This window comes from Callorhinchus milii, unplaced genomic scaffold (assembly GCF_018977255.1).
Source record: "Callorhinchus milii isolate IMCB2004 unplaced genomic scaffold, IMCB_Cmil_1.0 Scaffold14, whole genome shotgun sequence".
NCBI classification, from domain to species: domain Eukaryota; kingdom Metazoa; phylum Chordata; class Chondrichthyes; order Chimaeriformes; family Callorhinchidae; genus Callorhinchus; species Callorhinchus milii.
The window spans coordinates 17,314,373-17,339,367 of record NW_024704755.1 but is presented as its reverse complement, the minus strand read 5'-3'; the positions used below and the strand labels follow the sequence as shown (position 1 = coordinate 17,339,367).

Here is a 24,995-nt window from a genome sequence, read left to right as displayed (position 1 = left end):
ACAGATACAGACACAAACATGGCTACAGGCACAGACAGGGTCCGGCTGCTTTTCCCGTCTCTCATTAAGGAAGCATTGCCTAACCCTGATTGGTTATCTTTTCTGTGAATCTCTCTTGTAACTTGTTACGTGATTTGTTTTGTCCGGCCGGGTGTCTGACAAACACGGAAACCCGTCACCGTGATTAAGAGTTTCCAAACCAAGCTGAGAATTCCGTGCATCCCACCTACACGTGGAAACCACAGAGACAAATTGTTGGAATGGAATGCGCTCTCTCTCTCTCTCCCTGGAGGGACACATCCTGTTTACCTAATTCCAGAAAGTATTAGATGCAGATTGGCAAGAGCCAAGGCTTGGGGGCCCAAAGTGTGCGTTGCGCTGGAGTCTAATCAGCTAAAACTGCATAGCTTGCCTTGAGGGCGAGGTCTGGCAAGCTTTCCCATTGCTTGTGCAGCTAGGACCACCCTCCCCGTTAAGGCATCGGCTTGCAGAGTTAACAGGAGCTGAGTGGCAAGACTCCCTGCCCCCAGTGACTGATCTGCCTTTTCATGTCCAATGAGCCAGCAGCAGTGCCCTGGAGTACTGCAGACCCACTAAAAGGCCAATTCTCTTCTCACTCCTTCCTCAAAAACATATTTTCCTCAATAAGATGAAGGATGTTGGTGTCGGAAAATTCTGGGCACCCAGTGCAGGTCACTCCCTCTACACTGTGTATCCACACTCCCAGGTAAGGGTTAGAGACAGAGTAAAGCGCCCTCTACACTAACCGTCCACATTTCTAGGTCAGCTCTAAGTTTGTCTGCCCTCAGACATATGTCATATGTCAGACACCCGTCTCACCAAAAATTAAATTCTGAGTTCAGAATAATTTTAGCATTTTTTCAAATATTACTGACAATCACCAATCCCCATTGCACTGAGCTAAATGAAGCTCCATCGGTCAGTCAAAATGGTGTTTGCAACCTCAACATCCTGAATCAAAACAAACGCTGCACAGAAGACAGGCAGCCAAGCTCCGCACTGCGCCTGTGGGAATCTCACAGTCAACGCCATCAACTGCAACTCAGTCTGTGCAGACCTTTAAATACTGTCTTAAGATTACTGGAGCATCCCTTATCCAGGGGATATCTGTGATTTGCCTGCCTGTTACACAAGACTCTGGCAAAGCCTCCAGTCTCAACCCACTAAATAAAATTTGAATGCATTACCTTGTACAGATATTTCTCTACATAAAGGGTTATGAGGCAAATCAGGGCAATAGGTTTCCTCAGAGCAACCCGTCCTCGCTGTCGAAATCTCGTCATTCATCAATGATAAATCAGTATTTCCTCAATACACACATTCTCCTCTGCACACAGCCACCTCGCCACGGCATTGGAACACTGTGCGCAGTGTCAGCTGGTGGAATGTACAGGGCTTGGGATTCAGACTGGCTCACTGCCCGATGGCAAGCTCAATTCCCTGTTGGAAGCAGGTAGGATAAGAGTGAACCTGGTGTGCGTGAGCAGAATGGAGCCTTCATAAATCACCTGCACACAAATACCAACAAGACAGTCAGGGATTATAGGAAAGTGATGTTCTGGAAAAGCGTCTGGAATCCTGAGACACCCCAGTTCGAGGATCAAGCCATTGCAACCCTCGCACTGACCAGCTGACAGTCTCACTACAACAATGATCTGTGCAGGATCCATCTGCAATCCTTTCACTTCCTGCCCTCCTGGCTTTGAGAGCAAAGAGATCCCCAGTATCAATAGTCAAGACATTCAGACATGAAACCACCTGCTATGCCACTCTGGCACAAAGAGAATACACTCCATTGGTGCCCATTCTCTGCAAACCAGGAGCAAATCTGCTACCTTACATTGGCATGCCTCCCAGGCAGCCAGCTGGTATCTGGGTTTATAGTTCAGCGTGGTCACACAAGGTCCATGTCTGAGGCAACATTAGTCCTTCCCACGTCGTCTCTGTCCTTCCCGTTCTCCAGCATGCCCTCTTGTTTGTTGGCATCATGTGCTTTGATGGTGTTGTTGAGCTCGTGCCGGGCACGTCGTACAAAGTACAGCATCATTCCAACACTGATGAGGATCTGGGGTTGGGGAAAGAAAGGCAAGAAATCTGTTATCTAACCCGCCAAAGAATCACCTTGTCACTCTCATACGAACTAACTCAGATTAATGAAGTGAAAGGGATGAGCTCTCTCTAATGGATCACTTGGTAACATTCTTGCCTCTGGGTCAGAAGCTGGTGTTAAAAATCCTATGGCACAATTGGAAAAGAGAAGGAGTTTCTCCCAGTGTCCTGAACAGTAAATGCTTTTGTAACCAATTCCCTGGGTTAAAAAAAGTCACTCACTTCTTGGCTGCTTGTGGGACATTGCTGTGTGCAAATTGGCTGCTGCGTTCCTCTACAAATACAGTAACTGCACTTGACAGTAAATCCTTTGAAGCAATTTGAGAATGTGACGCTGTATCGATTGCAGAGATTGTTACTATATTGTCAAACGACAAAGTGCTTGACAGGAAATTGTTTGGTGGTGCATTTATACTTCACTGGCTTCTCAAATTGGAGTTGTTCAGTCCTTCAACCAGAACACTGACTGACATGCTCTACAATCGAAATGTGTCTGAGCAAGGGAAAGGGGTTAGGGGGAGGCGGCCAGAGGCACGGTTGAAGAGGTAGGTTTGCAGGTGGGACTGAGGTCTCTGAGGGACACAGTATAACAATGGAAATTTTCTGCACAGATAGACATTGTGTCTGGGCTACTCTGACATGCAGGATTTTGGATAATTGAGCTGGAATTCAGGTGCTTGAGCAATCAGGATTGGTCCTCTGAATCCTGTAATTAACCTAGAACTCGCTTTCCACTCTGTCAACGATGCACGCTGTATTCTGAATATACTGACATGGTTCTGTTTTTCATAGCCATGCCACAGGGTCAGTACCACTTTGTAATCACACACAGCACTAGTTAACTCTCCTGGGCACCTTCTTATCACGGTCAACTTGAATCTCTACCATAGCTCTTCCTGCCCCATCTCTTCTGATTTCTCTGCTCTCCTCCCATGACATCACCCTCCGTATAAACTTCCACACCCACAAACTGCGGCCACCCCCTCCATCTTGTCATGACATCATCAACATCTCTGAGCTCGCCATCACTGACGAGGCTATCTCCAACCGCTTCCTCACACATCTCCTCTCTGTCCTCTCACATCCTCCTCTCCTCTGCCAAACTCTGGAAAAGCCTTCCACCTCAGTCCCTCTCAAACATCCTCTCTTGTCCTCCAACCTTCTCTCCCTCTGGTCCTCAAACTGCAGTGACCATCAATGACAACAACAACAAAAAATTTAATTTATTTAGCACCTTTCACGTCAGGAGGTCATTCCAAGGCACTAAAGGGTTTGCAAGCTGCTGAATGGCTGTGTCTCCTTCACATTTAACACACTTGCCTTCCCGAAATACAAAACTATCTCCCAACCCCAACACCCTCTCCACCGGTACTATCACCACTTCTTCTCGCTCAAATGCAGATTCCATGTGCTCAATCGCAGATGGCATAAAACCAGCCTAGCAGGCAACCACCAAATCTGGCTCAACCACCTCCAAAGCACCACCTCTTTACAACAAAAATAATAATAATAATCCTTTAATTTGATATAGACTCTTATTATGTCATTGAGATGTCTCAAAGCGCCTCATAGAATATACTGTAAAGTGAATTGACTATGCATTCCGTGGGCAAAATACACAGTCAATCCATCTCCAAAGCAATTCCAAGTTCCCTTTTCCCTTTACAAAGCACCTTCTCATTTCCCTCCCCACCCCCATCCTTACCTCTAATTCCAAATGCGAGGTGTCCCGAAGGGACAAAATCTGCCTGTCTCATGCATAAATCCCCTCTCGCTCTTCGCCTCTCTGCCTCCTGCCCAGAAACAGCAAGCCTTCAGTGAGGGACTTGACAGCACCCCACTCATCCAGGCTGCAGATTGCTGCTGACTTGGAGGAGAGTACTTGTTGTAACAATGCTGTCTAAAACCCAGCAATTTCAAACTGCATCCCTTAATGAAGGACCCACCAACTGACAGGAACTCCCTCCCATATAATCTTCTATTGAATGAAGAATTCTGTTTGGATTCTCAGTTCATTATAGAATCCACTGAGGAAAGAAAGTGATGGAGACAGGTAAATAAATTGCATTTGAGAAGCTCTGTATAAATCAAGCCCATGGACTAAGTAAGAGAGTTATTCTAAGCTTGGCAGGTGGTCACCTGGACTCTTCGGCAAAATCTTGAGCACTTTATCTTCAAAGTCAATTCACTTTACAGTAAATTCTATGAAACGTTTTGAGACGTCTCAACGACTTAATAAGGCGCTATATCAAATGCAAGGATTAGTATTATTAAAGGACACTGATAGCCTGGTAGCTGGGATTGGTTATTTGAATTGCTGTTTGTTGGCAATCTTACCTGCAATGCAAACACAAGGTAGCCTTCCACCCCCTGGTGATTGACGACATCTTCCAGTGACCTGACTGTGCTGCCCATGTAGGAGTTGAGAATCTGAGAGGGCAGCAGGCCGATAGTGGAGGTGGTTAAGTACTGGAATGTCTCCAACTTGCTGATCTGAAATAAAACAGTCACATGCATTTTGTTGTTGGTGGTGTATCTAAGAGAAATCTTGATGCATACATGAGGGAGAAGGGAAGAGAGGGGCATAGGTGAGGGGAATTGTGGGGGGCTGGGACTTGGCATGGAACAGTTAGGCCGAATTATCTGTTTCCATATTGTATCACTCTATGTAACTGTGAAAGAATTAACATTACCTGCAGAACTAATCTTAGTTCTATCCTGTTCAAATCGCTTCACCCCTGGCACCTCCCTACCTCTCTGACATCCTCACTCACCAATTCACCACCCGGTGCCTCTGCTCAAGAGGTCTCCTGGTCTCCTGCTCGTCCCTCGCACCCTCCGCCTCACCATTGGAGTTTGCTCTTTCAGCCACTACACCCCATAACTCTGGAATACTCTCCCTCAATCCCTCCGCCTTGCTCCCCCTCTCCCGCTTTTCAAGTTCTGCCTGAAAATCTTCCTCTTGGACCATGCTTACATCCACCCCACCCCTCCCCAGAGTCAGGCTCCGACACTGTTAAGTGCTCTGAGATGCTATTCTGTGGAGGGTGCTATATAAGTGCAAGTTGTTATTGTTGTTGTATCTGAGGTCCCAAGATCCTTTGTGGTTCTTAATTTGCTCCACTTCTAGTAACTGAACCTCACAAAGCACTTTACATTTGCCAGACCCAGTGTGCAATCTCTTCTCCAGGGGTGGACACAGCCTGTTTGCCAACAGCTAATCATACAGAGTGACTAAAGTCATGGTACCATTACAATGTCTAATAAGTGTTAAAGAAATCATGATTTTTTGTTTTTAAATAATAATTATCGCAACTTTTTGGTCACCCATGTGCACACCGAGCATGAAGTAGGTGGGGGCTTACTGAGCAGAGGGCATGGCAGAGTCGATGGGGTTGCAGGAAGTGGCAGAGGTAGAATGGGGCAAAGCCAGGGAAGGAGTGTGAATTACTTTTGTGATTTAAAGCATCAATTTTCCTTGGTTGACCTCACCCTTTACCTAGTCCTGATCAACCTACTGTTGAGTAGGGAAGAACACTCAATGGAGGAAGGAACATTCATGTGAGCAGCAGAAAGCTGACCAGTCTGCATCGTTTGCATCGTTACTTTCTCTCTTTCTGTGTCTGAATCGGAAACTCATTTCCCAGTCCTGTTACTCTGACATGTAGCCCACAGCATTTGGCTGTATGCTTCCAACACTTTGATCAAATATTCTTGGGAATAGAGCAAAGCAGACTGTCAGAGATGAAAGACCAATTGAGGGACAAAGAAACCAGGTCCAAGAGCTGTGTTTGCCACACAGGAAAACACACACATCACGGGCAGCCGTTCTCAGGCAAGACATCGATTTTAACACAATTATTCCTTTGAAGCAGTCATGGTCGATCTTACTGTAACTCCACATAAACTTGGCTTTAAGGCTCTCCTTTTTAAGTGCTCAGAATTGAAAAGGCATTTCACGGAAGTTAACTTTAATTTCTGCAATCTTTCTATACCCCCTTTGAAGATTGGAAGCCAACTTGATCTCATCTTCCAACCTTATCATCAAGAGGTTTCTCAATGAAGCAACGGAGAAGGGGAGAGGAAAGTGGAAGCAATATAATCAGAATGGCACCATACACTAGTTGTTTCACTGGGCTGTCATGCCAACAATTGGAGGGCAGTAGGGGAGATGGCATTGTCACACAGAGAAGTAGGCAGGGAATTAGCTGTCAGGGCAGTTAACCTGTGTCAGATTACGTGGGATTTGCCAATTTAGCCGACAATTAGAGTAGATCAGTTTCCTCTTGATTTAGCCTTCATAGTAATTCTCACATGCAGAATATAAGCCAAGTCAACACTTAGAATATTGCTTACCTACAAGTGGGGAAAATGCGTGTACTTCTTAATGTAAGGTAGCAAATCATATTGCAGTACACTGTGCAAGATTTTTCCCCCTGCAGTACAGTTACAGGTCAAGATGCCAGCATATGCTGCTGAATGCTCACATTTTTCGACATAAAGCATTACTTTGGGCAATTCAGTCAAGACAGTTGACAATTGATGGCTATGTATTCCTGCAATGGCACATTACATTAAGAAGAATATGATAAATGAGGATGACGTGCCTCTCCAGCATCTCTTTATTACTCACACCTCAGCTCTCCACCAGGCGCACTTCTTAGGAAACATGAATTTAATAAACCAGCAGCGGCAGAGAAAGTTTTTCTTTTCACAGAATACACTGTAAAGTGAATTGACTGCATATTTTGTGGGTGAAACGTGGCAGTCAATGGCACGCAGCAGTATCCCACAAATAGTCGTGGATTAAAATGTAGTGACTGTATATGTGTAGATAATCATGTTAGCCAATTTCCATGCACCAATGTCTCTATACAGCCACAAGGACCATCCTTGTTGCACTGCCTCAAGGGCCTGGCAGCCCTTATACATTAAGCGCTCCGAGACGCCATCCTGCATGAAGAGAACTATATAAATGTCAGTTGTTGTTATATAGCAGCAATCAGAATCTGTATACAGTTTTGTATACAGTACTCTAGGTGCTGCCTGACCATGCTGGCCTGGATGAAGAAGGCCCTTCAGATAATCCGATCTCATTCCCACAGTACACCCATCCTACCCCATCACTGCATCAAGATGCTTTTTAAATGAGTTCAGTGTCCTGGGCTCAACCACCCTTCCTGGCAACCTCGTTCCAGTTGTTGATTACCCTCTGTGAAGCGCTTTGAGACGTCCCAATTACGTGATAAGGCATTATATCAAATGCAAGGGATTTTATTATTATTATTATTATTATTATTATTATGCTGATGCACAGCGGTAGATGAATGAGCTTTGAGCAGCGATTAGGAAAGCTAGGGCTCTTCAATCTTGAAAAGAATTGTCTCATAGGGGACCTTATACTAATATACAAAATATTATATGGGACTGAGAAAGAACAATACAAACGCGAGGATTATTACGCATGGAGTCCTGTAGCTCAGTGGTTAGAGCACTCGCTTTGCAAGTGAGAGACCTGAGTTCAATTCTAGGCAGAGGGCGAAACCTTGGGCAAGTTTCCTTACTCCACACAGAGCCTAATAATAATCCTCCAAAACCAAAAACAATAATAAATTGGTCATTTTCAATCTACGACTGTTTGTGGGACATTGCTGTGCGCAATTGGCTGCCGCGTTCGCCCACAAATATACAGTCAATTCACTTTACAGTGTGTTCTGTAAAGCGCTTTGGGATGTCTTCCCGACGTGAAAAGCGCTATATCAAATGCAAGAATTATTATTATTATTATTACATTTGTCAAGACATAGAACAATAGGACATAGGTTTAGAATTGCAAAGGGCAATTTCAGGGCAGACACCAGGAAGTTTTTCTTTACCCAGAGGGGTATTAACTGGAACCAAGAAATAGTGGTTGCAGCTACTGTAACATTTAAAAAAAACAGTTCGATGTTGTAATGGGAGGAGGGGGGAGGTTCTGGAAAGTTGAGATCAGATGGGCTGAGTTTTTTTTAGCTACACCCAAACCTCCTCTCCTTTTAATGGTGATAATGCTCAATGAATGCCCTCCTAGAATTATAGATTACAGCACAGGAGGCCATTTGGCCCATTGTGCCTGTGCCAAATCTTTGGAAGAACTACCAAACTAGTCCCACTCCCCTCTATGCATAATCCTCTTGTTGCGTTCTGTGAAAATAATCTTTCCGTATCAAAGCCATTATTCATTCCAAAACCCTCTAATAGATTTTCCCATTTAACATACTCTATTCCAGAAAAACAGTCCAAACATTTCAGATCTCACCACCTCACCACAACAGATATGAAGGCAGACTGACTCTTCCAAAAACACATTCTCAGTGCCAGATCACAGCCCTGGAGAAATCTCAGGGAAAGCATTCTGCTGCTACAAGTCTGCCAGCGAGCTGCTAACACTGATTGTACGCCATATCAACAACACTATGATCATTAACACAGGGCAAAATTCTGAGAATAACAATTGAAACCAAAAGGGAACTTTGGCTCAAGTTCTTCTACGTTTCACCCACAAAATATACAGTCAATTCACTTTACAGTATATTCTGTGAAGCGCTTTGAAACGTCTCGAAGACGTGATAAGGCACTATATCAAATGCAAGGATTATTATTATTATCTGGTAGCCTGTCTCAGTCGCTCATGCTCTCGCTTCAGAGTTAGAGGGTTGTACGCTCGGGACACTACCCCGCATGAAGGGCGCTATATAAATCAAGTTGATGCTGTTGTGAGTTCAAACTGGGAATTTTGGAGTTCATAGCATGGGCTGATAATCTAATGGATTGCTGGGGAGCACTGTATTGTACTTCAACAACAACTATAAAATTACATTTGTAAAGCGTCTTTCACGTTGGGAGGACAACCCAAGGCACTGGTGAGATATTAAACTGAGGTCCTGTCTACCTCGTCAGTTTGACTTTAAATCCTGTAACACAATTCCAAAAGAGAAAGTGAGTTTCTTCCAGTGTCCCAATTATCCCCAATATTAAAAAAGTGATTGTTCGCTTTGTGGCTCTTTGACGATCATTGCTATGTTGAAATTGGCTAACACGATCACCTACAAATATACAATCGCTACACTTTACAGACAACTCTTCAAGGTACTTTGAGATGTTTTGAAGTGATAAGGAGCTGTATTAAATGTAAGAATTATCAGAGTGGTCAATTGTGCGAGTTGTATAAACCATATGCCCAAATGGAATTAAAGGAGCCTAATCATTTTAGCTTGTTGTTCAATATCTCAGGAGGAATACGAAGGTTGGAGATATAAAAGCACTAATGTGCATTGAACAAATTGCCTGCAAGCTCCTCTGATAATTAAATGCTTAATTCCAACTGTGACTCCACAGAGACAACTCTCTCACACCCTGTCTCAAGAATACCCCAGCTTCATGCCCATTGATCTAATTCCAATGTCTTCGTGATTAATGAGTATCTCAAACTGTTATTTCAAACTATTGTGCAGTCCTGTAGCTTAGTGGTTAGAGCACTCTCATTGCAAGGAGAGGACTGGGTTTGATTCCCGGGCAGGGCGAAATGTTGGATAATTTTCCTTAACTATACGCCTCTGTTTACCTAGCAGTAAGTAGGAACCCAGCTGTCAGTCGACTGACTGATTGGTTTCCAGGGGTAATAATTCCTTCAAAAAATATATATATGGTCACTCAATCCACTCAATACACTGCTGTGCGCAATTCGCTGCCGCATTTCACCTACAAAATATAGTCAATTCACTTTACAGTGTATCCTGCAAAGCGCTTTGAGATGTCTCGAATATGTGATAACACACTATATCAAATGCAAGGATTATTATTATTATTATAAACTATTATACCAATCCACAGGAGACCTGACCGGAAGCCTATATTGTCTTAAAATTTAAGAACATTTTAAATCCAGTCTTAATTTGAAAGCTGAAAGCCCAGTTGTTAGAGAAACAGTTTCCAGTGGGCAGTACTCTCCAATTCCTGTGGGCTCTCCAGACTAGGCTGACACTACTGTACAGTTCAGTACACTGTATTGTTGGAGTTGTCATCCATCGGATGAGAAGTTAGTGACATCCCTACACTTTACTGTAAATCCAGATGTGAAAGCAGCTGTATCAAAAGCAATGATTATTACCTGTATTCTGTCAATCCAGTCTAGTCTTTATGGGTGTTAATGTCCTAATGACCCCACTCTCTTGCTCACTCACATGTTTTAATATCCCTTCTCTTCCAAACCTCTATCCAATTTCCTTTAAAATAATTGATGGTTTCCATGTCGACTACAACCTATGGCAGAGAATCCCACATTCTCATCATCCTGTCTAAAGAATTTGGGTTTTGACATCTAAATGAACATTTTTACTATAAAAATGAATGGTTTGATTTTTTTTGGTCACCCACTGCCTTGATTAACAGTATCCATACCATAGTTCCAGAGATATTTGTTGGAATGGAATGTGCACTCTCTCCCTGGAGGAACCATCCTGCTTACCCATCTCCAACAACAACTTGCACTTATATAGCGCCGTTCACGCATGGTAGCATCTCAGATCTTCTAGGGAGTAATAGGCGCAGGTTGGCAAGAGCCAAGTGTCAGTTGGAGTAACTGCTGGAGTATAAAACTACATGGCATGTCATTGAGAGCACTGCCTTGCAAGTTTTTTCGCTCCTTGTCCAGCTAGGACCACCGACCTATACTGTGGATCCACCCGGCTCAGGAACTGGACTACCAAGATCACCACGGGGTGGGGGGGGATGTTGATTCCGATATTCTGTTAACGAATACTACACCTTGGAGCCAGTTCAATTCAAGGAGACCCTGCTTACCTTTCTCCCACCCACCCAGGAGAAGACACTAGTTGATCAATCGTGAAAGACTCCCAGTGGCTCTTATTGCGAGCTTTCCTCACTACCAGACAGACGACTGTGGGGCTCTTTTGGGCTGAGTTGGCTCCAAGGTAATGTTCTTGGCAATGCAAGATCAGAATCGAGTCAATCCTCTGTAGCGGTCTCAATACTCCAGGGCATTGATGACAGAAGAGCGAATCTTAGTTCATCAGTAAGACTGGAAGCAGGGAATCTGGCTTTCAACATGTCAAACACCTAGCTGACCAAAAACTTATTAAAGGACATGGGGCATCACATCCTCACACTCAGGTTATACAGCAGCCCTGAGTTTGGCAAGTAGTTCAATTAAAGAAAATTAATCAGTGCAGCTATGGAATATCTCTACACATGAATTGATTGTGTGGTTCCCCTGTTGCTGTTAAATTCCTGATTTTCAAGCTCTCATGAATGATTTCCTGCAGCTTTTTTTCTCACTCTGTGGTAAACACTCAAGAACAACTGATTGCATTGAATCTTGAAATGCTTCCTGAATAAGAGGGTTAATCATTTCTAAATTTAGATCATTAATGGGAGTCGCTCCCAGCTCTCCTTGCACAGAGCGAGAGGAAACACACGCACACACAAACAGACACACAGAGACACACACAAACAGACACACACAGAGAGACACACACAAACAAACAATAGAGACAGACCCACACACAAACAGACAGACACAGAGACACACAAACAGACACACAGACAAACACACAACAGAGACAGATGCACACACAAACAGACACACACACACAGAGACACACACAAACACACAACAGAGACAGATGCACACACAAACAGACACACACACACAGAGACACACACAAACACACAACAGAGACAGATGCACACACAAACAGACAGATACAGACATACACCTCTACCCAACATCTGCCCATCTCCTGCTCAAGGTGAAGTAGGGGAACCTTAGTGTTGGGAATTGAATACTTCCCATTTGTTTCCATTCAGCTCAGTTGCAATATGGAGCAGATACAGAGTGAACTCCCTTTACTCTGCTCCAATAACACAACTCACTCCCAACCTGAAAAGAACACCTGTACAGCATCAGACTGACATGTGGTGTCCTGTAGCTCAGTGGCCAGAGCACTCACCTTGCAAGCAAGAGGACCTGAGTTCAATTCCCAGACAGGGCAAAATATTGGTTAAGTTTCCTTACTCCACACGCCTCTGTTTACCAGCAGTAAGTAGGAACCAGGTTGTTAGTCGATTGGCAGATCGCTTTGCAGGGGGTAATAATCACTTTAAAAAAATGTGCTCACTCAATCCAAGACTGTTTGTGGGACACTGCTATTGTCTTCCACGTTTCACCCACAAAATATACAGTCAATTCACTTTACAGTATATTCTGTGAAGCACTTTGAGATGTTTCAAAGACGTGATAAGGTGCTATATCAAATGCAAGGATTATTATTATTTCCACTTCACACTCCAGACACATAAGCCTGTTTTTAGTCAGTGCAATATTGCGGAAAATTCTCAAATTCATTCTTAAATTGGAAGCTGGTTTCTTTTTAAGAACTGTGAAAACTATCTTCCAAACCATGACTGAATTGAATAATTTTCCACAATTCTGGGCTAGCTTCCAATTTATATCAGATAGAAGATTCAAAAGGGAATTGAATTAGTAGTTGAAAAGAATAATGGGGTATATGGGGTACGAACAGGGACGTGGTATTGATTGGATGGCTCTTTCAAAGAGCCGGTACAGCACGATGGGCCGAATGGCCTCCTTCTGTGCTGTAAGATGCTATGTCAGCCTGGCTCAGTCCCCTCTGGGCAGAAGGTTGTGTGCTCTGGGATGCTACCCCACGTGAAGGGCACTATATAAATAACAAGTTGTTGTTCTTATTGTTGTGGGTTCAAGCCATACATTAAGACTTTGAGCTCACAATCTGAGTTAACACTCTGCTGCAGTGTAATCCTGGATGAGATGTTAAACTGTGGTCCCTTCTGCCTGTTCAGGCTGCCGATAAAAGATCCCATGGCACTATTTCAAAAGAGAAGGGGTTTCTTCTGGTGTCCTGGCCAGTAAGTCGCAGATAAATTAAACTATCATTTCACGGTTGTTTCTGGGACATTGCTATGCACAAACTGGCTGCATTATTATAATAATAATCCTTACATTTGGTACAGCGGCTTTCACATCAGGAGGATGTGCAAAGCGCTTCACATGATTTACTGTAAAGTGCAGTGACTGTGTGTTTTGTGGGCAATCGCCTACAAATACACACTTACTATACTTGACAGCAATTGCCTGTGAAGCGCTTTCAGATGTTTTGACATTATAGGCCAAATATCAAATGCAAGGATAATTATTATTATGAGATAAAAAGGATGCACAGACTTCACTGAGGTGGAAGTTCAGGCCTGTGTCATCTGTTTTTATCTTTCAATTAGTGCAGATTTAAGACTTCGCTTCCCACTTACAAAGCTAGGTTTGCACTCCCCAAACACACTGGGCTATGGAAAATAACCAATTGATACACAGTCAACATATTCCTGTGTGGGTTGTGCGGTTAAATTATTTAGAATGTTACAAGAGAAGGCAAGAGTGATAAACAGAATCATCTTCAGCTCTCAGAGTAACATTATCACAGATTAAAAATGAAAGGCCAGGTCATGCAAGCAATCGCGCAGAGTCCTAAATATCCCTGACATATTTATATCATATATATATATTTATGATATATATGAGGAATGTTCTCAGGCTCTTATCTCAGTAACACAGTATTTAAATGTCAGATTTCTGATAATAATAATAAAATAATAAAATAACGTTTTAGCCTGTGTGATTGTTAATGTTTAATGTAGAGGTATTCCTCTCTGGTACCAGCCTCACCTGACTTCAGATAACAAGTTCAGAGGAGCAGAGCTGTGATAAGGGTGTAAAGATGAAACACACCAAACTGTGAGTTATGGTCTTTCTCAGGCTTTGTCTCTAAGAGGGCTGAGGGAGCCACGAGGCAGCTGTTAAGAGGGAGATACTCCCTGTGAGACAAAATCAAGGTGCGCTCAGCAATCTGACATTTAAATCCTGCATTACTGAGTAAGTGTTTACCATGAATTTCTGAGATGGAAACGTACAAATATTCATAGAATAACAAAAGGATTGGATTATGTCTTTGCACAACTGCTCTGTTCAGCTTAGTTTTCGAGATTTCCATTCATCATGGGGTTGTAAAGGCTGTGAGACCTGTTTGGTAGGAAAGAGAGAAGGCAGATTTTGAAGGACCCCCCCCACCACAGTTTGTTTTGTCCAGTCAAGTGTCTGACACATGAGCAAACTCATCACCATGTGCAAGAGTATCCAAACTAAGCTCCATGTTTGCAATGGAATTTGCACTCAGAGATTCTGGAAGTTATTAGGTGTAAGTTGGTGATCCCAAAGTGTGCCTTGGGGTAACAATTTTAAGCACGATAATGGATTGCCACATGTATCAGATATCTATCTGACCAAAAAAACAGAGAAGTCTAGTGGGAGGGTTTTGATGGCTTTTGATGTGAGATAGCAGCGTGGGTGAGCTATGAGACCAAGATGTAAGACATTTTCGCTTCAGCTAAGCCATGGTACTGCACTGCAGACTGGGGATAATGCCAAAGGCATGAGAATAAAGCACAGTATTTTACATGAAAGCCGACAAATTCCTCTATAATTCACATCGAAAAATGTGTGTTCTGTGTACTTTTACTTTATCTTGGAGATCCTACGCCTTGATTAGGACGACCATTATATTAATGGCAAATCCGGGTTCACACTCACTTAAAATAAGCCAGTAAATTTAAAACCAGCTTCAGAAACGTCCTTTTTCACACCCTGAAGGTATGTTTCTATTCAAACATTCAAATACAGTTAAGGTTAATGATTATAACAAGGTTAATGTCTGCGTGGCGCAATAAACAGAAACATGTTCTACTCCACCCTAAATGTCAATAGGCACTAAACAGTCAAATATTAAACCTATTACTAAATGGGCTCAGAGAAAAAAGTCACTTTTACCATTAACCTCTCTGGCTCATTCCTCAGTTTCAACATTGTTTTTAGGATCTCATTGGGACCCATTAGAGTTAGCGAGTAGCTAATCACTTGCGACCATTAATGGGTCAGGACAACGACCTAAAGTGTGATATTGTAAACAGGTCACATTCCTATTCCATCAGCAAGGTGATATCCTTCACAAATTGGAAGTCCCAAAACACCACCTAGTCTTAGCTCGTGAGATCGATTTTATGGGGAATTGCGGAAAAATCTGCAATTTGCAAACTGGTTTTTTGTAGTTCTTCAAAAGAAACTGGTTTCAAAATAAACCCAAATTGAAGAATCCTAATTAATTGACTGAACTCGTAGCCAGGATCACCATCCAAGTGAATGGGGTTATGTATCAAGTCTCTGTGCTCCTGTATCTTATCCAAGATTATGAGAGGACTAGAGGGACCTGTCCGGATAATGGAGCAATATTCAAACCTAGAATGGACTTGGATTTGATACACAGAATACAGTATGATTAGTTTTTAAATTTATAACCAGTCAGATAGTCCTTTCTGGTTCTCTATATTCCCATTTGTGTCAAACACCCAGCTGACCTACATGAAGGGCACTATATAAATACGAGTTGTTGTTGTGAAGGCTACTGAATAAGTGGTGGATATGTACACTGCAAAGCCAACAAGAACGTTAACATACATGTCATGGGTGAGCAATAATAATAACCAAATAATCCTTGCATTTGAATTTATCACATTGTCATGCCATTTCAAAGCGTTTCACAGGTTACATGGTGAAGTTGGTTTTGGCTGTATGTTGCAGGCAAAACGCGGCAGCCAGTTTGCACAGAGCAATGTCCTACAAACAGCCATGGAGTGAGCGAGTGCGTGAGGAGAGTAGGATTGACCATCGAGTAGAAAAGTGTCCATCTGACCGGTTACAAATTAAAAAATAATCCTACTCTACTCCGTCTATAATAATAATACTTGTATTTGACCTCATCATGTGGCCAAGGCATCTCAAAGTGCTTCACAGCTATACAGTAAAGTGGTTTTGACTGAATTTTTATAAATGTAATTTGTATTGTATATTGTATTTGTGGGCAAAACATGGCAGCCAGTTGTGCACACAGCAATGGCCCACAATTTTTTTTGTTCAGCCGGGTGTCTGACACATGCGGACACCCATCACCGTGCTTAAGAGTATCCAAACCAAACTGAGATTTCAATGCATCCCACGTCCACATGGAAATCCCAGAGACAGATTGCTGGAATGGAATGCTCTCTCTCTCTCTCTCTCCTTTGAGGGGATGCATCCTGCTTACCTGATTCTGGAAAGTATTACACCAGGTTGACAAGACCCAAGGCTTGGGGACCCCAGAGTGTGCGTTGGGGTAACTGCTGGAACCAGCTAAAACCACTGAGAGCGCTGTCTGGCAAACTTTCCCGCTGCTTGTCCAGCTAGGACCACCCACAGTTAGGGCTTTGGCTGTAGGGTTAACAGGAGCTGAGGGGAGAATTCCCTGTCCCCAGTGACTGGTCGGCCCTTCCAGGTCCTGCTGATGAGCCGGGCTGTGCTGTCATCAGCAGTGAGTGCCCTGGAATATTGCAGCCTCTCCTGGCTCAGGAAGCGGACTAGAGACCGTCACAGAGAGGAGGGCTCAATTCCAACATTCCATTGCCAGGCACGTCACCTTGGAGCCAGTTCAGCTACAAGGAAACCCCTCTTACATGTCCCACACACAGCTATGGAGTTAGTGACCAATTTTACTTCCTTCTCTTTTCGAATAGTGCCATGGGATCTCTAACATCTACCTGAACAGGCAGATGGAATCGGTTTAACATATCATCCAAAGGCTGGTACCTTTGACAACGCAACACTCCTCCAGGAATGTATTGGAGCATCAACTTAGACTGTGTGCTTCAAGTCCCGACGTGGGGCTTGAGCTCACAAACTTCTGGCTCAGTGGTTGCAGTCTCGGAGGCGAGCCAGGCTGACATAGCACACAAAAAACAAGTTAACTGCTTTTCAATTGTGTTCTAATTTGATGGTATAGTGGAATGTCATAAGTCTTCCTTCTCCCTGTCCGTGCTCATCCACATGCTCATCGCAATCCTAAAATAAGGAAATACCATGCTCAGCTTTTTACTGCAGACTGTAACAGCATCAAATGTCCTGCAGCTCAGTGGTTAGAGCACTACACTCACGAGCGAGAGGTTCTGGGTTCAATCCTCAGGCAGGGCGAAACATTGGGCAAGTTTCCTTCCTCCACACGCCTCTGTTTACCTAGTAGTGTGGTAAGTTGTTAGTTGAATGGCGGATCGCTTTTCCGGGGTTAATAATCCTTTCAAAAAAAAAACAATTTTCATCTACCTGATCCTTCTGGTCACTCAATCCACGACTGTTTGTGGGACACTGCTGTGCGCAATTGGCTGCCGCATTTCGTCCACAAAATATACACTTCCCGGTATATCCTGTGAGGTGCTTTTAGATGTCTCGAAGATGTGATAAGGCGCTATATCAAATGCAAGGATTATTTTAATATTATTTATTTATTTTTGAAGGGATTATTATTATCCCCGGAAAAGTGATCTGCCGATCGACTAACAACTGGGTTCTTACTTACTGCTAGGTTTCCTTCAGTATAATTCTATGATTCTATAAACAGGGTAGAGTAAGGAAACTTGCACGCTGATATTGATATCCCAGAGATGGGGCAGGTGTCAGACTGGCTCCGTCAGTACCATTCTTGCCTCGAAGTCAGAGGTCTGTTGGACACCAGCTGCTTCGGGGCCTGACATGCTTAAACCACATCCACACATCAAAGACAGTCAGTCACTGTGAGACCACATCAGCCCCAGAGTGCAGAGTAACAGACGAAGCCTTCCCTCCCTGGAGTCATTTCCCCCTTTTGACTGCAATAATTTGTTTTTAAATGTATTTAAATGGTAGTGAATATTACCCAGACAAACGTGGCAGCTCATCTACCTGATCCTTCTGGTCCCGAATCCCATATAGCAGCCACAGGAAAGCTTTCTGAATAAAAGCAACGTTACCAGCTTCTTCCCCTGCCGTTACAACCTTCTTCAATCTCATGCGAACCACAGCCTATCAAACCCAAACCACAACCCTACCAAACCCATTCCTCACGTGAAGCCAGCCTATTCCTTCCCTACCACACCACAGACCTCGTGGATACACGCCCTTCAGCAGCCCAAGAACCATCCTCAATATAAAAATAATCCTTGTACAATACAAATTGACATTTATACAGCACGTTTCGCATCAGGAGGGTGTCCCAAGGCAATGGATAGCCCATGGGGCAGAGGGGATAGGGGTTGAGGTGGACTTTGAAGGAGGCAAAGGAAGGTGATCATGGTGTTCCAGAGAGAGATGACAGATACGCTGAAAGCTTGACCACCAGCAGTGGGACAGGGGGAGTGAAGCAGGCCAGAGCCCCCTCAGCAGAGGGCTGGGTAGGGTTTGTATTCGATATGTCACCTTTCACATCAGGAGGATGTCCCAAAGCACTTCACAGGATACACTGAAAAGTAGAGTCAAACACACCAGCCAATTTGTGCACAGAAATGCCCCACAGACAGCCACAAAGTATAACTGTTTTTAAAATAATAGGCATTCGATAGAGCAGCTACAGAGAAACTATTTCCTCTGGTGGGGGAATCCAGAACAAGGGGGCATCATCTCAAAATTAAAGCTAGGCCATTTAAGAGTGAAATTTGGAACTAATTTTTCACCCAAATGCAAGTAGAAATCTGGAACTCCCTTCCCCAAAAGGCTGTGGATGTTGGATCCATTCACAACTTCAAGACTGAAGAGGATAGATATATGTTAGGTCAGGGTATCAAGGGATATGGAGCAAGGGCAGGTAATTGGAGTTGATTTACAGATCAGTCATGATCTTATAGAATGTCGGAACAGGCTTGAGGGGCTGAATGGCCTACTCCTGCTCCTAAAGTAGAATTAGACAGCACAGAAGGAGTCTATCCGGCTCTTTGAAAAATGCTATCCAATTCAATCCCACTCTCTTCCCATAGCCCTGCAAACTTTTCCTCCCAACATTTCCATCTTGTTTCTATAACTGAGACGGGAGGCTCCAGCAGTATTCTGTGGAGGTTTTACTTGACTGCCCTTTGGAGTTCAGGGAGTATCAAGACAGAACTTCTCCCAAGAGAGTAGATTAGAGACCTCAATAAGGTATGTTTTCAGTGATCCGTGGGTGGAAAATGTGGGCGACAAAGGACCAATGTTTTTCCTCATCTTTATCAGATTCCCAGCTCAGTGTCAGCCAGCACCCCACTTGATAGCTCCATACCCCACTTGATGAGCATGCAGACGGGGCCCACCCACATATGGGCCCCAAGTCACAAGGAGAACAGAGATAAACTTGCTCCTGAGCTCCTCAGCCTCTGCCCCCACCCTCTGGAACTCCATTCCACAGTCTCTTCGATACTTGCAGGGTATCAAGACCATGGAGGGCTTTGAAGGTGAGGACCAGGATCTTCAACTGCGCTGCGCTTTCCTGTCATCAGCAATGAGTGCCCTGGAATACTGTCTCAGGAACCAGACTACCAGACAATTAACTACAATTAACTGTAAATGTATCTTATCAGTATGTTTATTAAGGATTTTGCTTTCTAACAGAATAGATGAAGTGGTCGCTGAGAGTTGCTTCGGTGTACAGGAGCTGAATAAGCATTGAATTAAATGACAATTTCAGAAGCACCCCAGAGATAATCAATGTATTGCCAGTGTCAGTCCCCTTCCAAACAGCATTCCTTCAGCATCATGAGCACCCACATGTTATCTTATGGATAGCGAAAGAAAGTAAGAGGTTAAAAATGTGATACCACATTACAAGTTCATCTGTCCGCGCTCATTCAGGAAAACAGTCTTGCAAGACATGCACTGTGCAGTTTGGCAGCAATAACTTACACTTATACAGACATTTCACATGAAAGAAGCAATTTGCAGAATGAAGTTATTTAGAAATTATGTGCTGTATAGGCAAATGTGGCAGCCAATTTGTGCCAATTAATTAAAGAGCAGCCAATTAAATTTAATTTGTGGGGCAATTTAGATTGAGGAGACAGGAGAAAAAATGAACTGTTCTTTGAAATAGCAGTAGGGAGATAGAATCTCTACTTTACAGTAAATTCAGTAAAGCACTTTGAGACATTTTGACAACATAATAAGGCACTGTACTAAATCCACTGGTTATATTATAATAATACTTGCATTTGATATAGTGCTTTTTATGTCTTCGAGAGCCTCAAAGCGCTTCACAGAATACAACAACTGTATATACTCTAAAGTGAATATACTGTAACATGAATTGACTATATATTTGTGGGCAAAACACAGCAGCCAATTGTGCACAGCAGCATCCCATAAATAGTCGTGGATTGAGCGACCAAATTTTTTTTTACGTTGGCAAAAGTGGGAGTCAACCTGCTTCACAAAATCCCACAAACAACAAAGAGAAGTAAAACCGGTTAACAAGAGATTCAATAATAAATGAGTCATAGTAACACTGAAAATGTGTTGCACACAGTATGGCGTCTCCCTGCTCTGTTCTCTCCTCTCTCAGCAGGTGGGAACACGGCTGTGGGAGCAATGGGCTCCACACCCTCCCCAAGGCCTTTGTGTTTTCCACAACAACCACCACACGTTAACTGTGAGTGAGAAGCAGCGATAAAACAGATAGTGATTTATACTTCACAAAATAACATTAACATCACTTTCCCCACACTCATTGCCTGGCATTATGTTGTTATTTTGGCCAGACACAGAAAGTTGCTGCCACTCCAGGTGAGACACTGTGAGGTGAGAGCCTTGCAGCATAACCGTGTTTAAATCACTGCACCTCATGCTCAAACATACCAAACAACAAAGCTCAGCTGCCGCTTTAATGGTGTCTGAAGCAGTTAAAAGCATTTTCCCTGTATGCCTACCATTAGTTTGGTCAGACAGGTGTCTGACACATGTGCAAACCCATCGCGACGTCTAAGAGTATCCAAACCAAACTGAGAATTCCATGCATCCCACCTACACATGGAAATCCCAGAGATATTTGCACTTGACATCAAATTGATAGCTGCTTCAAACAAGGGTTGAGATCTTCACAAAGCACCTGCACATGTGGGCTTCAGGATAACACCAGGCAATTCAGTAACAGGTATTTGACATTTGGTAATAAACAAAAGGCAAAATACTGCAGATGCTGGAAATCTGAAATGACAACAGAAGTCACTGGAACACTCAGCAGGTCAGTCAGCATCTATGGAAAGAAGTCTGTAAATCTTACGAAAGGTCATCCAAGATGCTGTCTGACCTGCTGAGTGTTCCCAGAGACTTGTTTTTATTTGACATTTGGTGCTTGGCTAGCTTATATGGACTATAGGATTATATTGAGTGTTCACCAGCAGAAACACACTGACTGTACCAAGTAGCTTCCCTCTGAAATACAAACTCACTTCAATCACGTGATCACACACGTGATCACAGTTAAGCAGAAGAACAACAAGAACAAAATTACATTTGTATAGCGACTGTCACATCGGGGGGACGTCCCAAGGTATTTGACAATCAGAGTTTCGGACCCGAGATGGGGGTTGGGATCGGGTAAGGTGGAGGGCGGAGAGGGGGGAAGGAGGGTGGAGCGCATTGGGGGGAAGGAGTGATCGAAGGCACAGTCGAAGAGACGGGTCTTGAAGGAGGCAAGTGAGGGGGTGAGGGAGTGGGCGAGGTGGAGGGACTGTGGGATGGAGTTCCAGAGGGTGGGGGCAGAGTGGCTGAAGGCCCATGCATCAATGGTGGGGCGAGCGAGGCAGGGGATGTGAAGCAGGCTGGAGCTCACTGAGCAGACGGAGCGAGAAGGATGGTAGAGTCCTGTAGCTCAGTGGTTAGAGCACTCGCTTTGCAAGTGAGAGACCTGAGTTCAATTCCAGGCAGAGGGAGAAACCTTGGGCAAGTTTCCTTACTCCACACAGAGCCTAATAATAATCCCTCCAAAAAAACAAAAAACAATAATAAAATTGGTCATTTTCAATCTACGACTGTTTGTGGGACATTGCTGTGCGCAATTGGCTGCCGCGTTCGCCCACAAATATACAGTCAATTCACTTTACAGTGTGTTCTGTGAAGCGCTTTGGGACGTCCTCCCGACGTGAAAAGCGCTATATCAAATGCAAGGATTATTATTATATTATTATTATTATTATAGAGGATTAGGAGGTGGCAGAGGTAGGGGGAGCAAGACCACGGGGAGCTTTGAAGGCGAGGACCAGTATCCTGAACTGTGTCCTCTGTGTGATGGGAAGCCAGTGGAGTTGGGCGACGATGGGGCTGATAGGGTCACAGAGTTTGGTATGGGAGAGGACACGGGCTGCAGAGTTCTGGATCATCTACACTATGGAGGGAGGAGTTGGGGAGGCCGACAAGCAGTGAGTGCATAGTCAAGCCTCGATGTTATGAAGGTGTGTATGAGGGTGTCGGTGGCCTGCGGTGTGAGACAGTGGTGGAGCCGGGAGATGTTGCGGAGGTGGGGAAGGCAGAGCGGGTCATGGCGCGGATGTGGGGTAGAAAGGATAGTTGAGGGTCAAACAAGACCCCAAGGTTGCGGACTGGCTCAGTGAGGGGGAGTGAGCCCCATGGATGGTGATGCTGTCAGCGCCTGAGGTGAGGAGGCGCTGACGAGAGCCAATCAGGAGCCTCGGTCTTGTTAACGTTTAACTGAAGAAAGTTCGCTCTCATCCAGGACTTGATGTCTGATAGACATTCTGTCAGGACAGCAGTGGGTTCTGGAGTCAAGGGGGGAGGCAGAGAGATAGAGTTGGGTGTCAACTGCATACATGTGGAAGTTGACCCCATGTCTGCGGATTATGTCACCAAGAGGGAGCATATAGATGTTGAAAAGGAGGGGACCAAGGACAGAGTTCTGAGGAATACCGCATGAGACGGTGCGGGGGCTGGAGGAGAAGCCGTTTGTGGAGATGAAGTGGAAGCAGTGTTAGACGTGTGATCTGAACAATTCAAGGACAGAACCACAAAGGTTGAGGTGAGAGGAGAGGCGGTGGAGGAGAATAGAGTGGACAACAGTATTGAAGAAGGCAGCAAGTTCAAGGAGGAGTTCCATTTTGGGGCTGTTTGCCTACAAATATACAGTTACTACACTTCTACTGAAATCTCTGAAGGGCTTTGAGACCTTTTCACTTTATAGCTGCTGTATCAAGTACACAGATTATTATCTCAGTTGGATTCTGCTGTAACTCTTCAAGGAATCTGTGATACTTGAAAAGTGGTGCCGCTTCCTGAACTGACTGCTGTGATGTAGTCTTGGTGTAAACGTAGCCTCGTTACCCCAGCAGAATGAACACATTGTAGGGAATTCTTCAGCTCAGCCGTAGTTTGGGAGCTATTAAAGTAACTACAGAAAAGCACTTCAAACTTAATACTGAATTCACAAAGTGTCCAAAACTCACACTCTCTAAAATGCTACGAAGAAAGTCTATCTCCAGACCCAGGTGGAAATTCTCCCCTCTTCACAATAATAAGCTTGCAGCCTTCTCAGATCGTCAAAACAGCAACAACAACGTGCACTTACACAGCGCCCTCCACGCAGGGCAGCGTCTCAGGGCTCTTAACAGTGGCGGAGCCTAACTCTGAGCCGAGGAGAGGAGGTGACCGTGAGCACGGTCGAAGAGGAAAGTTTTCAGGCGGGACTTAAGAGGGCAGAAAGGAGGCAAGATGGAGGGACTGAGGGAGAGTGTTCCAGAGCTTGGGGTGCAGTGGCTGAACCCACGACATTCGATGGTGGGGCAGAGGGTGTGAGGGATGAGCAGGAGGCCGGTGCCAGTCGAGTGGAGGTGCCGGGTGGTGGATTGGGGAGTGAGGAGGTCGGAGAGGGAGGGAGGTCCCAGGGAGTGAATGGATCTGGACAGGAGTGTGAGGACCTTGAAGTTGAGCACAGCTGTTTGGACAGACCAGGAGCTCGCTGGCTTGAACCCCGCTCAGTACTGGGGTTCGCTGGTCTCAGCCAGGGCTGCGAGGGGAGGTTAAACTGGTCCTGACCTTCCCAGGGTTAGGGAGGGGGAAATCAGCCAGGTCACTGCTCCCGGTCCCTCTGCTGGCTGTACCAGCCGGGTGAGCAGAGCCCAGTCCATGCCATGCTCTACAGTTGAACGCCAAAGCTCAGTGCCCGGGCTCACACAGCCAGGGGCCACCCAGCGGGCGGAGGGGGGGGGGGGCAGAGAGGCGTGTGCCACCAGGGAGCAAAGACAGACAGTCACCAATAATGGACGGCCAACAAACCGTACGGAAAGAGAAAGCTGATACTCACGGCGAACACGGCGTTCTGGAGCCCGAACGGGATGGGGGTCAGCCTGGCCAGGAAGACCACCTTGAGGCCGCTGGTGCCGTCCAGCACGCGGACGATGGCGCTCAGCTTGGCGCTGTCCCTCACCAGGGTGGCCATGTGGCGGCTCAGGCAGCGCTGGATGGCGTGGTGGGCCAGCAGCGTGCCCGCCAGCACCCCCAGCGCCAGCACCGCCAGCCCCCGCTGGAACCCGTACAGGTACCCGGGGGCCAGGCTGAGCGGCGTGTACCCCCAGCTCCAGGGGAAGGACAGGAAGGTGAAGGCCAGGGCGAACAGCAGGAAGCCCACCCCCGCCTCCTGCCTCTCCAGCCACCCCAGCAGCCCCCTGACCGGCCCGCGGGACCCCCGGCCCAGCAGCCAGCCCGCCATCACTGCCGTCACCAGGGCAACGGCCAGCGCCGCCCGCGGGGCCCACCCCCGCCACCCCGGCCCCGCCCCCGGGCCCGGGCCCGGGCCCGCCGCCGCCTCACCCGCGCCCGTCTCCCGGCCCATCGCGGCCGCCGCCGGGCTCCCGCGCTCCCTCCAGCCCCAGCCGTTAGAAATCCGTTAGTAGCCCAAAGACCGCCCCAA

General features: G+C 45.2%; 1 protein-coding gene across 1 annotated transcript; it reads right to left on the bottom strand.

Moving 5' to 3' along the window:
* Window positions 1-623: 623 nt before the first annotated feature.
* Window positions 624-24,917, bottom strand: LOC103186678 (transmembrane protein 64-like). Its single transcript, XM_042340430.1, has 3 exons — window positions 24,390-24,917; window positions 4,468-4,623; window positions 624-2,086 (listed from the first exon to the last, which is right to left on the bottom strand). The coding sequence occupies exons 1-3, from the start codon at window positions 24,915-24,917 to the stop codon at window positions 1,916-1,918; spliced, it is 855 nt and encodes a 284-aa protein (XP_042196364.1). The 3' UTR covers window positions 624-1,915.
* Window positions 24,918-24,995: the final 78 nt, after the last annotated feature.